Below are 18,591 nucleotides of genomic sequence, written 5' to 3' on the forward strand. Positions count from 1 at the left end.
TATACACTTTTTATTCGTGGGAGTGGGAGAGTACAGCAACATTGGATTTCATTACCGCAACCCAGGTAGAGAATAAGGAAGACCTCTCACTTGCTAATATCTTAGTTCGTTTTTTAAAAATAATTATTTTATAGTGAATTTCTGCTTTCAGCTGATTTTCACTATGTCAGGTCCTTTAGGAAGCACATTCCCAGAAAAGTCTTAGTGATTATAATATTCTAGGGTTGGTAGCAAAGCAGAATTTCCTTCCAGAAGTTCTAAATTCATATGATTTGTGCCATTTCTTTGTTTTCAAAAAATGGCTGGGCTACACCACTGGCTATTAGATACATGAACATCTAGATGTCCTCTGGGGGTGGGTAGGTAGCCTGATCCTGGGAAGCACTCAATTTCAGTACCTGCTCACAGGCCAGGACAAGAGGGAAGATGAAATCCAAAGATGGTTTAATCAGTCTTTCCTACTAAGAGGTAAACATTCTTTTTTTTTTTTTTTTTTTTTTTTTTTTGCGGTATGCGGGCCTCTCACTGTTGTGGCCTCTCCCGTTGCGGAGCACAGGCTCCGGATGCACAGGCTCAGCGGCCATGGCTCACGGGCCCAGCCGCTCCGTGGCACGTGGGATCCTCCCGGACCGGGGCACGAACCCACGTCCCCTGCATCGGCAGGCGGCCTCTCAACCACTGCGCCACCAGGGAAGCCCGAGGTAAACATTCTTTAACCTCTTTCTCACTTCTTACCTAGTAACCCAGCCCACACCCACAAACTCTCTCCTATGGAAAGCTTCATACCAATCCACACTGAAGTGACCAATGGGGGTAAGAGTCGGGCAGCAGACCTATGCTGCAGCATTTCATAAACTATAAATACCTCTGCTTTTCTGCATAGAAGGACTGAGACTCCAGATGTCAGGAAACAGCCTCCCTAATTGAAATGAATCTGTCAAAGGATGACAAGAATTCTGCAAGGAGAATCTGCAGGTAATAGGGGGCATCTTACACGCAGTTCCCTATCTCCTTCCCATTAAATTCATCTTACCCTCAGAGTTGTCGCATTCTGAGGCCTTCTGCTATAATCACTGGCCCAGAGGAGCTCCGCCCAGTTTTAAAATGATAGTCCGAGAATGACCAAACCCAAACCAGTTCCCTGGTTCCCCATAAACAGCTAAGAAAGACTGGAAATTTCTTTTTTTTTTTTCTGCACCGTGAGGCATTTGGGATCTTAGCTCCCCACCAGGATAGAACCGTGCCCCCTACAGTGGAAGCGCAGAGTCTTAACCACTGGACCACCATGGAAGTCCTGGAATTTTCTTAATTATAAAACAAGAGTCTAGAGAAGGGGAGGGGAGCATTTGTAACCCTACCATCACAATGCAATCCATCATTCCTATTTATTTCTTTCTAACCATTATTTGCAAGCATTCATACACAGATTTACAGGAAGCCAAGAGGAACTTTTTTTAATACAAAATACACTAATACACTCTAGGAAAATTCATCCTTACAGGTAGAACCTTCATTCTATACCTGTAACTCACTAGACACTCAAGCACTATTTCCTTTCATAGGCTGAAAAGAGTTTGAAAGGGAACTACTAGTTATATTTGCTTACTCTACATGTGCTAGCTTCTATATTACAGCAACTCTTTAAAAGTACGTACTATTAAAAAAAAAAAGTACGTACTATTATCTCAATTTTAGAGGAAACTAAGGCTCTAAGTGGCTAAAGAAACCCAAGATCACAGAGCTAAAAAATCATGGAACCAGATCCAAATCCTAATCCTAATCCTCCTGACTCTAAAACCCAAGCTTAAAGTCAAAAGACCATCCATAAACTGGGGGAAAATATCTCCAACACATACGATGAAGTGCTAAGGTTCCTAACAAGCAAGGATATCAAGAAAATAGATTTCACAGAGACAAACAGGAACACAATTAAGAAAAAAAAAAGGTAGATAAAATTATCAGGCAATTCACTGAAGAGGAAATGCAAGGGCCCAATAAACATTTGAAAAGATGCTGAACTTTATTTGGAGTCAGGGAAAGGCAAACTGAAGTCATCAGATACTATTTCTCACCCATCATGTTGGCAAAAATTAAAAGAAAGATAACAGTCCATACCGGTTACAAAGAAAGCGCCACTTGTACTGCTGGTGGAAGTGTAGATTGTTTACAGTCTTTTCCAAAAGTAACCTGATACAGTATCAATCAAAATTTAAAGCATACATTCTGTTTGACCCTGCATTATCACTTATTGGAATCTAGCCTTAGAAAAACAAAAAGCACCAATACACATATTTAAAGATATTTATTGTAGCATTGCTCATGTTGGAAAAATAGAAACTGCTCATCAATATTTCCCACTTGAATAAATTAAAACATATTTTTATAACAAAAACTCATAAGAAAATTTAAGAACAGTAAAATAATTTTCCAAATCAAGTAAAACCTCAATCACTCTTTTGTTTCTTTTTCCTTATAGACTATTTTTTTGTGTGTATGTGTGTGTGGTATGCGGGCCTCTCACTGTTGTGGCCTCTCCCGTTGCGGAGCACAAGCCCCGGACGAGCAGGCTCAGCAGCCATGGCCCACGAGCCCAGCCGCTCCGCGGCATGTGGGATCTTCGCGGACCGGGGCACGAACCCGGGTCCCCTGCATCGGCAGGCGGACTCTCAACCACTGCGCCACCAGGGAAGCCCTAGACTATTTTTAATATATTTACATTTTGCAGATGTAGTACTACATATCATGTTAATAAATTATTAATTAATAGCTTATGAAAATGTCTCATTAAAATTTTGTAGTACTACATTTTGCAGATGTAGTACTACATAACATGTTAATAAATTACTAATTAATATCCTATGAAAATGCCACATGATAATTTGACAAATTATGTTCTTCAAAGGAAATGTATATCAATTTCTGACAACTTTAAAAAGGTGTGACATTGTAAATTAACTATACTTCAATTTAAAAATACTGACAAAAAAACAAAAATAACTTGATATGATGAAACATTTGAGTAAATTAATAGTAAAAAAAAAAGTGTGAAAGTTAATTTGGTCCTTTTTTTTTTTTTTGGCTGCGCCAGGATTGCAGCATGCAGGATCTAGCTCCCGGACCAGGGATCAAACCAGGGCCCCCTGCATCGGGAGCGTGGAGTCTTAATCACTGGACCTCCAGGGAAGTCCCTAATTTGGTCTTAAAATCATGGTATATAAATTCATTGGCAAACTTTTTTATATATGGATGCAAAAAAAACACATCTACAAATTTCATTCCTCTCAATTGATCTGACCATTTTTTTTTTAATCAGTAGGGAAAACTAGCCAAAATAATTTTACTTTTTAAGAATACATATACTGGGGCTTCCCTGGTGGCACAGTGGTTCAGAATCTGCCTGCCAAGGTAGGGGACACGGGGTCAAGCCCTGGTCCGGGAAGATCCCACATGCCGCGGAGCAACTAAGCCCGTGCGCCACAGCTACTGAGCCTCCTCTCTAGAACCTGTGAGCCACAACTACTGAGCCGCGTGCCACAACTACTGAAGCCTGTGCGCCTAGAGTGCGTGCTCCCGAACAAGAGAAGCCACCGCAATGAGAAGCCTGCGCACCACAATGAAGAGTAGCCCCCGCTCGCCAAAACTAGAGAAAGCCCACGCACAGCGACGAAGACCCAACGCAGCCAATAAATAAACAAATAAAATAAATTAAAAAAAGAATACATATACCACTCAGAGTTAACTTCCAGAAAAAAGAAAAGGACTGAGTGTTGTACACACAAATAAAGAAAAGCAAGAAAGCTGGAGTAAGTGTACATAATTTTAACATCGCATTCCTGGTCTCCAGTCTTCCTCTGCAAACTGAGGCATCCTGGGCTGTTCCTTCCACACTTGGGAATTAAATAAGGCCCCCTTGAGATGCTCAAGTTATTGGTTCCCTAGGGTTTCCCCAAAGTCCCCATAAAGGCATATGAGATATAAAATCATGAATTTTCCCATGAGTCCCCATAAAACAGTGTCATCTGTTCCTTCTGCAATTTTCTAATGCATTCTATTTACACCTCTTAGGACACAGTTCAGAACACTGAATGAGGCAGACTTTGATATCTGTGTACCTGTGTTATCATCCCCCACTGGACTATAAACAACAAGGGAGCAAGGTGTGTAGCTCAGAATCAAATCCCAAGTTTCAGGAAGACCTGACAATTCAGCCAGTCTAACCACCCATGTAAAGTTTGAGGGCTCTCCACAATACACCAAGCAGAAGAGTCTGTGATAGGGGGATTACACCCTACCCCCCTACCCCACAGCAGCTTGTTCCTTCTTGGGGAAAGTATAGCTCCTAGAAAGTTCTCCTATAAATGGAATTAAAATATTTTTCTGAAATTTTGAAACTTAACCCCAGTCTTACCCCTTGGTAGCCCACAGAATAGATCAAATCCCTCTTGTCACAGGACACCTTGTGAAATATTAGAACCCTCATATTTTTCTTCAATCACCTAACTCAGTGCTTTGCACATTAAAAAAAAATTGTTAAGTAAACTTCCTCCACCATCCATCAATGTACCAGGGGTGAAATAATGTGGCATAGACTCTAAAAGATATTTTATTGGTTTTATAATATGTCTTTCATTGCATTATCTCATTTTAAGAAAAAATAATCAGGAATACGATAGCCAAGAATTCAGAAATTCAAAACATAAATACATTCTTCTACCACAAAAGCTTTCTCACCCCTTTAAGATTTTCTCATCTCCACTGCAAGTGACAGTTTCTTTTTTTTTTTTTTTTTTTTTTTTTTTTTTTTTTTTTTTTTTGCGGTATGCGGGCCTCTCACTGTTGTGGCCTCCCCCGTTGCGGAGCACAGGCTCCGGACGCGCAGGCTCCGGACGCGCAGGCTCAGCGGCCATGGCTCACGGGCCCAGCCGCTCCGCGGCATATGGGATCCTCCCAGACCGGGGCACGAACCCGTATCCCCTGCATCGGCAGGCGGACTCTCAACCACTTGCGCCACCAGGGAGGCCCAAGTGACAGTTTCTTAAACACTGCTGGGATGCCTCATGTGGGCAAAGCTGGGCTGGGACAAGCTGCTCAGCTGTGCCAGGAAGTGTCCATCCTCAAAGGGAAGTTTCTTCTCACCTGCAGGATCCCCTTGGCTCCCTGGGCTGACTCAGGACTTCATACGCTGCCTGGATCTCCAGAAAGTTCTTCTGAGCTTCCTCCGCCTGGTGCCGATTGTGGTCTTCACTAGCTCTAGGTATCTGCAATGTATTTCTTCATTTGTTGCCCCCTCTGAGAGACCCAAAACCTTAGGGAGACACAAGCTAACAAATTAGAACCTCATAAGTTGTCAGGGCTCCTGAGCCTCTCCTTGCTCCCTTCCTAAATCAGGCTGGAATTGGCTTCCACTTGCTGGTGGGAAAGGCACAGAACCTCAGATTAGAATTCCAGCCTTTTGAAACATGGACAACCTCTGGATCTCATGGCATGAACCAGGATTTGCTTTTAATCACAGATGCTCATTTTCCAACCTGGAACTTGGCATCCCTGACAAGATCCCCTCCTTGCAAGAGAAATAAGCATATATGTCCACCAAAGACATGTACAAGAATGTTTATAACAGCTTTATTCAGAATAGCCCCAAACTGGAAACCACCCAAATGTTCATTGACAAAAGTGGATAGATAAACTGTGATATATTCATACAATGGGATACTATACAACAATGAAAACAAACAGTTTATAATCCCATGCAACAGTATGAATAAATCTCACAAACATGTTGAATGAAAGAACTCAGACACAAGAGTACACACTGAGTGATTCCATTTATATGAAGCCCAAGAATAGGCAAAACTAATCTATGGTAATAGAAGTCAGAATAGAGGTTTTTTCCCAGGAAAGGAGTATAGCTTGGGAAGGGGTATGAGGGAACCTTCTTAGTGCTAGAAACATTCCATACCTTCATTGGAGTGGTGGTTACATAGGTATCTATATAAAATTATTGTACTCTATATATGTTATACCTCAATAAAAAGTAAATAATATACATGTATCTTTCCCCACTCCATATCAGAGCCTCTGAACCTTCACCCATTGCACACAGAAGCCCAAAGAAGCCAGGACACTCTTCTGGGGGCTGACCCAGCAGACATGAAAACAGTACTTCCACATTACGGGTACCTGCTCCAATAAGGCTTAGCCTAGGGCTTCCCTGGTGGCACAGTGGTTAAGAACCCGCCTGCCAATGCAGGGGACACGGGTTCGAGCCCTGGTCTGGGATGATCCCACATGCCGCGGAGCAACTAAGCCTGGGCGCCACAACTACTGAGTCTGTACTCTAGAGCCCGTGAGCCACAACTACTGAGCCTGCGAGCCTACAGCCCATGCTCCGCAGCAAGAGAAGCCACTGCAATGAGAAGCCCGCACACTGCAATGAAGAGTAGCCCCACTCACCGCGACTAAAGAAAGCCCGCGCACAACAACGAAGACCCAAGGCAGCCAAAAGTAAATAAATAAATCTATTTTTTCCAAAAAGGCTTCGCCTAACTTCCGGAGCCATTCCAGACAGGAATGAGAGGGAAGAAAACTTACCTGGTAAGCCAACTGACACTTCTAATCCTGAAAACTGTGAACAAACTCATAGAGCTTTTACCACTCTTGGAAGTGGCCACTGCTGAAGCCATGTTCTCCCACCAGCAGCTTCTAGACCCAGTAAGGCAAAAGGAGGACAGACTCCATCACGCGCCCAAGGAGGGGGAAGAAGCTGAACCAACTGAAGAAGGAGCCGAGGGTCTCTGCCACATAGCTAAGGGTGGCAGCCGTGTTGCAGAGGGCACTGTATGCTAGCGGGCATGTGAAAGCAAGGTAAGCCAAGCCCAGGCAGTAGAGCCTCACACTGAGCATCTCTGACCCAACTGAAGCTTTGTAGAGGCAATGCTTCTGGGCTGTGATGCCAGCAGCCAAGCTGATGGGCAGGATGGCTATGGGGCAGCCATAGAAAATAGGGGAAGTACGAAATGCTGCTCCTAGAGTGTTCTTAAAGTCTGAGGTCTGGTTACCAACAGCAGCCATCAGCAAAACCCCTAAGCCAACTGCCAGTGGGAGGCCCACAATATAGAAGCTGCCCATGAAGGAGAGGCTAATGACAGCCACAAGGCCAAAATAAATGCCCACTGTCATCTGGGCAGCAAAGTGAATGGTACTCAAAGGGTGTGTCCCCCCTCCTGAACTCTGCCTCTGCCGCTGGGGTCTGTTGGCCTGAGCAACAAAGCTCGGGAGCTTCCAGAATTCCCAGAGCCAACCGAGGCCATCCCTCTCCACCCCCACCCCCCGCCCCCCAGGGGCATCCAGGGCAGTGCGTGGCTGTCCCACCCAAGGTACAGCTGATGGAGCCCAGCAAGGCCCCCTACAGCCCAGAGGGCATAGGTCATCAGGAGCCCCTTGGCCATCCTCTAGGAAAAGGGTCTCAGAACAAGTCCAGTGGCACCTGCCATTGCTCAGAATTGCAAAATCTGGGATCATCTGTGAGAATCATGGCAGTCACGGCCCCAGAGTTATCCTTAGACCCTAAGACATGGAAAAAAGCAGTCGTAAGATTATATCCAGGTCCCCGCACAGTAACCATTTCTCCTTCCAATATTAGTCAAGTCCAGATCTTCCTGAGTGTCCCTGAAATTGTGGTTCTCCCATACCCTTAGGTCTAGCACCTCATCTCTGTGTTTTACAACCACAGTGACTCCAAATTTAGGGGAGAAGAATGTTTGAAATGCTTTCAGTTGAGTAACTGAGAACTCAGAACACGGACAAAAAAAAAGCAGAAGCTTAAATTTCAGGCCTCCCCTCAGACCACTGACCTCCTGGAATGACTCGTGGGGTGTGGGGGAGAGGCGGAATGAATCGGAGTGAATACAATGTCCCCGAAAGTTCCTACACATTTTTAAAGTCCCCTGCCACACAGCCCGCTCCACCCGGCCCCAGCTCCGACTGTGGCTGCCCTCAGACACTTGGCGGAAATTTTAGCCCCTCTCCAGCCTCCCATCTCTCCAGACCAGGACATCTTCCCACAAGTCAACCTTGAAAGAAGTCCTGAGTTCCCTCCAGCTCTGAAAAACTACATTTTGACCTAGACCCTGGCACCCTGCAATTCAACCACCTCCTTCCAGGGCAAATTTGTAAAGTCTCTCCACAGCGGCGCGATGAATGCCCAGAATATCAAACCAGATGTAAAGTGCCCCTGCTAGTCTCTCCCCTCTACACAGAGCGGGCCTCCTGACCACCAGCCAGCACCCGCTAGTCCCAGGGTGAGCAGCAGTACCTGGGCACCCCGGTTCCCAGACCCCATCAGATCAGTCATCTCCTTTGACCACAGAGTCAAAATGGCCCCTCTCTTTCCGTTCCCACTTCCATCCAAATGGACTTTGTCTTTCTGTGTTTGCTGTGTCACGGAAGTCGGGCCGTCCTGGCCAGGCCCCTCCCCAAGACCCTCCCTGGCCCCTTAGGGATCACCTTTCAGGCTGGGGCTCCTCTCGCCCGCCCTCTCGGGTAAACTCGGTTTAAGGTGTTCCCGGCGTACTCAGCCTTCCCAGGCTCACCCCGGCTGGCGCAGGGCCCACTCCAGGCCGAGAGCGCCTACACAGCGACACCACAACCGCCAGGTGGCGCTGCCGCTTGCGGACAGGAGGTGCCGGGCGGGTCCCCAGACTCACCTTGTCCAGATGCCCGGGCAAAGCGGCCCAGGGCGGTCCCCTATAAAAGCAAAAACAAGCCCTTGATCTCCCCTTTCCACCCCCGCAAATGGGAGGGTGACTCCTCCCTCACCTCAGGCTGCAGTCCTCTCTCCCTGTTCCATTGCCGTTCAAGGCTGCCTTGGATGGCTCCACTTCCAATTCCCCTAAGGCAGAGACACCAGTGGACAGGCTGCAGAGAGGGGCTCTCCCCCTGAGTTTGCCTCACTGCCCCGCCTCCAGGCCTGCCAGTCAGGGGCACTACGTCTAGATCTGAGCCTGAGACCTGAGGAGCCTCCCGTTCCCCCAGGAACCCCAAGTCAGCTGTATGTCGCTGACTTTGGTGAGAGGGAGAACCAGGAGCAAAAAGGGATGGGGGTGAGGGCCTCTCCACGAGGAGGATAGTTTGCGTCCTCACGCCTCGATGCTGGAATAGAACTGGGATGCAAGATGCCTTCATTTTAATGTCGTGGGCTCCAACCCTGCTACGTGACCTTGGTCAAGTCTTGCCGCTTCTTTGGGCCTGTTTCCTCCTCTGTAAAGGAAAAGCGTGGATCTCCAAGGTCCCCCAGCTTTGACTTGGGGTTGCGGTGGGCCTCACCCATGTCGCCTCCCCGCAGTCGGCCGAATGCTTCTGTCCCCTCCTACATTCCCAGCCCCTTCAGTCCTTATCCACCCCCCAACCCCGGCGAGGGAACGAGGCTCCCCATGTTGCCCCCTAGGGCTCACTGAGGGGCCAGGGCTGGGAGGGGCCTCAAAGCGACACTGGAGCCGCCAGCTGGGGGGCGGGGGCGGACGGGGGCGCTGAATAATGAATGAGACTTAATTGGGCAGGCACTGCGCAGCAGCGCGCTAAGCTCGACAAATAGCTCCAGCGGCGGCAGCCGCCGCTGGACAAACAAACTGACTCCGGGCGCAGGGAGAGGGGTGGGAGAGGCAGCGGCGGGAGGGGGAGAGAAAACGCAGGCCGCCTGGGCCCCCGGGCCGCCGCGCGCCCCTGGCTGTGAGGCAGGAGGAACCCCCGTGTGCCCGGCTGCGCTAGCCTCCCAGAAAGTGAGGACCGGGGAGGAGGCTCGGGGCTCGACATCAGGAAGCCGGGACTGGGGCGGGAGAGAAGCGGATTGTGCGGTGAGAGCCAGGGCCCCAGGGGCTACTGAGCACGAGGAGAGGATGGAGAAACAAGTGAAGGGCGGAGGAGAGAGGGAGAAGTGAGAGAGGGAAAAGCGCACCGGGGGAGGGGCTGCGGCGGGGCGGGGGCGGGAGAAAAGCCGTTACCGAGAGGAAAGGGAAGAGCGATGGAGGAACAAGCGAAGGAAGGCGAGGGGAGCCGAGAGAAAAAGAACTGGAGAAGAGTCAAGGAGAGGGATGGGAGATGACCGGAATGAGAACAAGGGGGCGGCAGAGCGAGCTGGCGGCGCCCCTACCTCCGCCTCGCCCCGCTGCGCTCCCGCCCTAGCGCTCTCTCCAGCCGCCCGCACTCACTTTGTCACAATTACGGGGCCGTCACTCGGTCCGGATTGTTTTCCCCAAATTGTTGTTCTATAAACGGGCGCAGGATCTGACAAGCTGAAGCGGGAAGGAAGGGTCTGAGCTGCGGTGGGGACGTGGTGGTGTATTTACCCAGGGCGGACCCGGGGCGGGCAGGTGAATCCAGAGACCCACGCGGGAATTCTGGTTGCTGCCCCAGCCTCGTCGCTGACATCGCTTTTAACCTTCCTGGCCCTTCTCAGCCTCGGTTGCCTCGGTTTCCCCAAGAGAGAACTGAGAGGCTTGGAGGGCAGGAGCGGCGGAGGCGGCTGTAGGTGGGGCCCGAACTTGCCTTCTCACCCCATTCTCTTTTGTTCTCTGCTACCCCGGTCACATGGAGAGGGGGTCTATCCAGCTCGGCCTCCCCAGAGCGCCCTCGGGTGCCTGCTCATCCCCGCTGGATGGCCAGACTCTCAGCTCCGACAGGTCTGGGCCGCCCCCCGCCCCGCCCGCGCCTGCAGCCCCGGCTCCGCGCCGCTCGGTGCCCACGCCACCTTGCTGTCCCTCAATTCCGCAAACATCTGTTGCGCGCCCACTGTGAGCCAGATCCGCGCCAGCCTTCCCCCCACCTCTCCCCCGCCACCCTCCCCTTCCCGGTCGGCCTGGCCTGTCAGCTTCGTGACAGCCGCCGCTGAAGCCCAGGCCCCGCGGGAGCGGCCGGAGAGGAGCCGCCGCATGGCTGGCTCCGACACCGGCCTCCCCGGCGGCTCCAGGGGCAACGGAGGGTGGCGGCCGCTGAAGCGAGACCAGAGCCGGCCTGCAGAGTTAGAGCTGCGCTGGGGAGTGGGGAGCCCAAGGGCGGGCTTGTCTCTCGGTCTCTAAGGTCTATAGGTCTCCTCATTCCATTGCCCTGGGGTTGGGCCGGGCCGGGACCTCGCCTAGCTCCGAAAGCCTGGGAAGCTATTGGCTCCCGCGCCCCTTCCCCCAGTTCGGGTGATTTACACTCCGGCTCCGCTCAGCGGCCGCTTCCCAATCAGGAATATCGACCCCGGGCGGGGCCCCCGGGCCGCATCGATCCCTCTAAGGCTCGGGATTTAAAAATGTCAAATTTGCCTTTTCCAGGCGGGTGGAGGGGGCGGGGGCTTGGAGGAGGGCGGCTTGGGAGTGTGTGTGTGGTGGGGGGGGCGGACAGCAGGACATCGACCAGGTGCCTGTGCCCTGAATGAGAAGCTACCAGGCCCAGGCCGTGGCCGGGCCCTGACATTACCTAGCCATCCTTAGGTTGCAGTCCCCTCTGGATGGGGGCAGGAAGGAAGCCCTACGGGGCCTTCCCCATCCCCATGGGCCTCACTGTTGCGCTGGGGTATTCCCAGAGGGAGAAGCCCCAGGGGAACAAAGAGAGACCTCTAAATGTAGGGAGACAAATTTGGAAGAGATTTCTAAACGTAGGGACATACAGACACAAGGAGGGGTGCAGAGACAAAGATATAGAGGCTCCAAGAGATACCCTATGTTTAAAGAAGAGCAAGGCAAAGGGAAGGTGGCTCAAAGACACACTGAACAAAACAGGAGACCAGAGACCCAGAATCACCTCAACTCCCTGCCCTATATACCCAGGAGATTCAGGACTGGGAAGGTCCCCCTTTGGTGTGTTTGAGAGTGGGGAAGGAGAGTGGAGACAAAGCCAGGTGGAGGAAGAGAGTTATTAGGGAAAGGAATTAGAATATAATTAGCATTATCCTCCCAAGGTGTCCACTAGTAACTGGACCTGAAATCCAAAAGGTAAGGGTCCTAGAAGCAAAATAGCCCAGGCCCCAAAGAGATAGGCTCTTTGAGAGGTCTAATGGTCTGCCCTTTCCTGTCCTGAGATCTACCTCTTTCTCTCTGTCCACCATCAGCCTGGGGAGGCCAGATGCGTTATGACTCACATCTTATATTGGAGACTGTATATGTGATGGCGACTGCGTATATGTGGATATGTATGTGGACTGTAGGAAACTCTGGTGGTAACCACTTCCTTCCCCAGGACTTAGCAACTGGGTCTCCAGACTTTGGAAAAAACCATCCACTACTTTCAGGAAGCTTGGGAAAGGGATGATGTTGGGGTGGAGGTGGTGGAAGGGAGCAGTTGTCCAAGCCAGCACCCTCACAGTTAACGTCTATCCCCCCCACCACCGGCAGCACACCTCAGCTGTCACTGTGCACACTGCTGTTTCCTACAGAACTGGAGACAGAGAGCTGACAGCAAATGTGTGTGGGGGGGCACAGTCACGCAGGGAGAGGTGGTAGCTCATCCTCAGACACACGCAGCACACACCTCCACTGACAAAATCAGGCCGACACGTCCCTAACACTGACACACACAATCACTGACCCCCACACGCGACCCACACCCATCAATCCCTGTCACAACACACCACCTCTGCGTGCGCAGTTATGCACGGTTCCTCCTAGGTCAGGTACAAGCGCCTAGTCTTAAAGCCTGTCTACACCGTCTTGACATCTTAGATCTTCAATCGCCTAACCTAAGCAGAGGGCTTAGGTCCCTGTCCTCGCTCCCCAAATTCTTCAACCATGGCCAGCTCCAACAGGTAAAAGGCTGAGCTTAAGGAAGTCAAGTACCAGGGTCGAGGTGAAGAACCGGGAGCTGACCAGGCAGTGGGGCTGCTATACGCCTCCCTTATTCTCCTTCCTGCCACTGCCTCTTTCCCGGCACGTCCACTCGCGGCCCGCCCGGCCCGCCGCCCGCCTGTCAGTCGAGTAATGAATGCACGCTCGGGGCCCCGGCCCCCCCACCAGTCGTTCATCACTGCCAGCACCGCCCACCTCTCTGCCGCCCGCAGGGAGGGCTAAGCGGCCCAGGCGGCGAAAGCCCGTCTCCCCCCAGCTCGACTAATAATTGTCAGATTGAGATGTTGATTTGTCAGCTGGGAGCTAGCGCCAAAGAACCCGCAGTAAAAACCGGACTCCTTGAACTTCCTCTAGCCCCATTCGGACTCGCCCAGCCTTGCAGCTTTTCTGGATTTGATGTGCATGGGTTGGATTTCACTTAAGAGATCCGGGTATAGAAGCGCAGTATCATTTTATTCCAATAGGAGGCGCACCAGGCTACAGACCCTAAGGGGGCTCGTCCTGGGCTCGGTTCCACTTCTTCAGACCCGAGGCCCTAGGGCTTCGTCCCGCAGCCTCCCAGCAGGGGGCGCGTTGGCCACCATCTTCCTCTCTCCCGCAGCTGAAGTCCCCGTTTCTGTACAGGAAGCCCCCAGGCAGCAGTCCCCAAGTCCGCCTTCAGGGATCGTGGGGGACCATGTCCTGCCCTCTCTCTCCTCCAGGTACCTCCGGCCTCCCGCAGTCCTCCATTCTCCAGCAGGAGGCGCCCCTGTTGCAGGTCCGCCTTCGCCATGCCCTAGGCGCCTAGGCTGCAGTCCCGCCCTCGTCCTCCCCCAGCCCCGGCCCCGGAGCTCCCCGGGAGGCCTGCTGAGTGACGGGCGGCCAGTGATTATGCGGAGGGGGAGCGGGGTGCGCCGCGGGCGGCAGCGCTGACCCTTCACATTTCCGATCCGCCGGGACCCTCATCCATCCGAAGCTGCTCTTTGTCTGGCCGCCTAATTGCCGGCGGACAGGATGGATGGCGGGACCGACAGCCGCGGAATCCCTAATAAAGGCCGCGGCCGCCGGGGAGGAAGCTCGGGAAGGAGGGGGAGAAAGAAGGAAGAGATGGAAGGAGGTGGGAGGAAGCACGGGGCCGCGGCAGCCGGGTCAGAGCCGCTATGCGCAGCGCACAAGGGGGGCCAGATCCTTCTAGGGTGCGGGACCAGGAGTCCCGCATCGACGGGGGTCAGGGCGCCGTGGCTGTGGGGTGTGTGAAGTCTCCTGCTTGGTGGAGAAAAGGAAAGAGGTAGGGGCCCCGGGCAGAAAGCATGCTACGGCCGACCTCGTTTCGCAGGGCCTTCGAAGATTCCAGCTTGGCGCTGCCTCCTGCGCTCCGGACTCCCACCAGCTGGAGCGCAGCCCTCGGTTCCCCGCACCACCTCTCCTCTGCTCACCTGTCGGTCTCCCAGGGCGGGATCCAATATCCCGGAGGAGAAATGAGGGGTCTGACAGCTGTCTGTGCGGCCGCTAGCCACATTTCATTAACTGCAGGCTGGAGTTGGTGGACGGCGCGGGGAGAGGGGAGCAAAATGAGGTGGAGAGAGAGGCTATGGCGGGGAGCCGCACCTGGCCAGGGGTCAAGGGCTGGCCTGACAGATACCTTGGAAGCAATCTCTAGCCGCTCCTTGTGGAGCCAGGAGCCTGTTCTCAGCCCTGTGGGCTCTGGCGGCGGCCTTTAGAACCTAAGGCTGCACTGAGGTGCGGTGCCAGGGGATCCGTGCGGCGGATGAGTAGAAGCCCTAGGCCCGGCGGCATACTTGCTCTCTCAACCCTCGCTGGGGCCTGTCGACCCTCTGCGCCAGAGGGCAAAGTGTGCGCAGGCTCTTGGGCCGCTACTGTTTTCCCACCGGTGGTGAGTGGAGAGCGGTCCTCAGCACTCTGGCCAGCTTTCCTGCCTTTTGCCTCTTGAGCACATTTTTCTGCAGTTCGCTTCATTTCCTTCTCCCTCCCTTTTCTCTTCCCTCTCCTCTTCGGACTGAAAAGCTCTTCTCCGCAGCTGACTTCGGCCGACATCCTTTAGCTAACAACCCAGCACCTGTTGTGTGTCAGCACTGGGGGTGGGGGATGGGGGACACCCTGAGCCAAGGCCCTGCCCCGTTGGCCTCACACACATAGGTCTCCCCTGAGACTAATTCAAATCTCTCTCCCCACTCCTGCCCTGCTTCTCTCACCCTTCCACTGCCTTGGGTGTCATTTCTCTTCTCCAGGGCAGTGAGAAGGAAGCCAGGAGAGCGGAACTCCAGTTCTAGGGCTGCCACTTACAAGGTGATACAGGACAAGGCATTTCTCATTTCCAGGCCTCAGTTTCCTCATCTGTAAAATGGAGACAATACATCCTCTCAGGGATGCATCAAGGATGCAGTAACTCTCAAGTAAAAGCTCTAAAATACTGTAAGCACTCAATAATGTTATTTCCCTATCCATGTTATTCCCTGTCCTCTCAGGTGGGCATTTTTCCTCTCTCTTCATACCAGGGGTCTGGTACCAGGCAACCCAGGTTGCTTCCAGCTCTGTGTGATCTTACATGTAGGAGCTGAGAGCCAGAGTGTGTGTATGGGTGGGGTGGAGGGAAGTGGAGAAGAACCACACTATGGATGGCCCTGAAGGGTGAGGAAGGAGAGAGTGCGGGGTGCGGCGGGCGGTGGAGTGCATTTCCTTAGATCTTATTGTAACATCAGCCAGCTGGTTCCTCTGCTCTTATGGATGAGGAAACTGAGGCTTGTGGAGGTTATACTGCAAGTGACAGGGGTAGATCACACTTCCAGGATCTTTCCTCCCATGAGTTTTCTACTGCTCATTTCCTCACTCCCTTTCTTCCCTTGAAGGGGTCTGGGTCAGTGACAAGGAGTGTGGGAGAAGGAACAAAAAGAGAAAAACTTCAAGGAGCCAGGACCTTTCCGCTAGACTTCATAAAATTTTAACAAGAAAACTTCCTCAGAGTAGAAGGCACATATCACATGCAAATCATATGCTAATCACATGCTAATCTAAAGTCTGGTCCTCAGAACTCTGACACACACCTGGCCCTAAGCCCTGGGGGAAATTCCTGGGAGACCCCTAGGTTCCAGGACAGGACAGGTGGGGATGGGTTCTATTTAGAGTCAGGTTATGGAGTTAGGATTCATTCTAGGATTGGAGAGGAGTCAAGTGTATACTTTGGGATTAGGGTCAGGGTTAGTGCAGAGTCAAGGGCAGAGGGTAAGGCAGGGTTCAGACTGGGCTGTGATTTTAAATAGGGGAGCCCAGGGAACTCAAAGTCTTCCTCTCCTCTCCCCTCCTCCACTGCCCATTCTATGTCCTGCAGCACACCTCCCTGCCTACATCCCATTCCCAACCACACCACCTCCCTGGGGCCTCCCAGTCTGGCTGCCCAAGGAGCTCTGGGTAAATTGTCCCAGACCCCAGCCTGGGCCCCAGTATTTCCTCTTGAGCCCAGACACTTGGCTTCTGGCCCCAGGAGCACTAGCTGGCCTTGACCCTTCCCAGGTCCCTTCTCAGCCGAATGTTGACAACTGCAGAGGAAGCAGTAAGGACCTGGTGAGCTGGCAGCTTCATTCCAGAGCGTGGGGAAAGAGCAACAGAACATGAATAAATTCATGGAGCTGGCCCCTCGGCTCCCTGTGAGCTAAGCCTGCTTCCCCCACCATATACACCCGCTGCCGCCTGCAGCCCTGCTGGTCACCGAAGCTCACAGCCTGGGCTGGGGATGGGAGGAGAAGGGAAACTCCGAGAGAAGAGGGCTAGGACCTGAAAGGGGCTGAGGTGAGGGGCTCAAAAAGAGGTTCTTGGTTAGTAGGAGAGAGGGGTGGGGAGCGGGGCTGAGCAGAGGGGGCCTTTAGTGAGTGGGTGGCAGGAGAGGGGGGAGGAGGAGGGAGAGGGATGGCAGGACCTGGGGCCGATGAGGCAGGAGGATCGGGTGGGGAGGTCAGTGTGAGCCCCGGCCTGCTCTCTCCTCTCTGACCCATCCATCATCCAGCCTAGGGGAGCAGATTCGGAATTAGACATGCACGGGCCGACATGGCCCTCAGCCCCCCGAGGAAGACAAATGGCAACAAAGACCTTGAATAAAATTTGTATTTATGGTTGGAGGAGGCCCCTCCCCCACTGACTGCCAATCCTTTCTCTCCCAACCCTTTCAAGCATGTAGGGGCCTCCCTCCACACAGGCCCGTCCTCAGCAACCTCCTTCTTCCTGCACCATTATGGGCTGGGAGGGGCGGGGAAGGAGTACAGGAAACAAGAGATGAGGAAATCATCTTCCACCCAATAATTACGCCCTGATGTGCCCTGCGCTCTCCATTTTACATAATGTACTCTTATACATTACAGTACTGGCTTACCCTAGTCTCTAAGAGATCCTTTGCAGTTGTCCACCTCCAGGGCCTCCAAATACCCCACTTTTGCCAGTCCTGGAACCTCTTCTCCAGGCCTCTGGCCCTGGAGTCCCCGTGAGCAAGAAATTTCTCCCAGAGGGGCGAGACCCTGAGGAAGGATGCAGACCCCTCACAGAGAGGGACCTATCAAAGCTTGTGTTTCCTCTTGGTCACCCGAATGACAGACGCAGCTCCCCCCCACAGGTGGGTGCCTAGCACTGAAACTGCGTTTTAGTTATATTACTTTGCATAACCAATTTCAAATTTCAAGTCCCTCCCCCAAACATTTATTATGTGGGGTCCAACTTCTCTGAGTTTCCATCTAACCACAGCCCTTTGTGGAAGGGTGAAGGGGCAGAGATCCTGGGGCTGGACAAGGTCTGGGACCAGGGCAGGGGTGGGACTGGGCTGGGCTGCCAGGGCAAGAGCTGCCTTCTGACTCTTTCTCCCCAGTAAACTCTCTACCCTTCAGTCCTGAGATAAGAAAGATGACATTCATGGGGTTCCACATTTAGGGACTAAGAGGAAGACAAATATAAAACCTCCCTTCACACAGCCCTCACACATACACACACAAAGGCAATCCACAATCCACAATCCCACTCACCCAGGGACACACAAGGCCAGGGTCCCATGGACACATCCACACTTGCCAGCACACTGTCACAACGCACAGGCCCAGAGCCTACCACACTGCTCCAAGAAGCGCCCCGCCTCCGCGTCGTCCCCACAGTTGATATGTCACATTGGAGTCCGAACACGGACCTGGGTGTCTCTCTGCAGCGCGCCATTTACATTTCTCTCTCGATCTGTCAACCTGTCTTGGCTCCTGTCTCTCTCTCTCCGTCTCTGTCTCTCCTTCTCCCCCTCTGGGGCTGTCATTTAGTCTCTTTTTCAAGCTTTGTCTCTGTCTCTGCGTCTCTGTCTGGCTTTCCATCCCTTTGATTTCTCTGTAGCTCCTCTGCTTTCCTGTCGGTCTCCTGCTCGCTTTCCCAGGCTGGTCTGTTTTCTCACTCTCTCTGTTCCCTCACTCTCTCGATTGCTCTGCGGCCCCCTCCGCCAACACTGGGGGTCGAGGGTAGAGGTGCCTGGAGATTTGCCTTTTCCAGTTCAGGCCAACCCGTACCCGTTGAACCCTTTACCATATGTTATTCGGTCACGGGCACTGAGTGGCGAATTTCTATTTTTTTTCTAGTCCTTTTTGTTTGCTCGTGGGCTTTTTTCTTTTTCTTTTTTCTTTTTTTGAGGGGGGGGAGCCGGGGAGGGCTCTTTTTAGCTCTGGAATCCACTTCTGTCTTCTGTGTGTGTGCATCTCCACCGCTTTTTATCCCATCCCCGTTTCTGGCCTCCTCCGGGCTCTGGGAATACCAAACTCAG

General features: G+C 52.4%; 1 protein-coding gene across 1 annotated transcript; it reads right to left on the minus strand.

Annotated features, from left to right (window-relative positions):
• Positions 1–5,132: 5,132 nt before the first annotated feature.
• DNAJC22 (DnaJ heat shock protein family (Hsp40) member C22) lies at positions 5,133–7,448 on the minus strand. Its single transcript, XM_060111819.1, is given in 4 exon segments — positions 5,133–5,242; positions 5,245–5,305; positions 6,592–7,308; positions 7,311–7,448. Coding segments are annotated over 4 exon segments (1,026 nt in total).
• Positions 7,449–18,591: the final 11,143 nt, after the last annotated feature.

The sequence above is a fragment of the Mesoplodon densirostris genome, chromosome 11 (assembly GCF_025265405.1).
Source record: "Mesoplodon densirostris isolate mMesDen1 chromosome 11, mMesDen1 primary haplotype, whole genome shotgun sequence".
Taxonomy (NCBI): domain Eukaryota; kingdom Metazoa; phylum Chordata; class Mammalia; order Artiodactyla; family Ziphiidae; genus Mesoplodon; species Mesoplodon densirostris.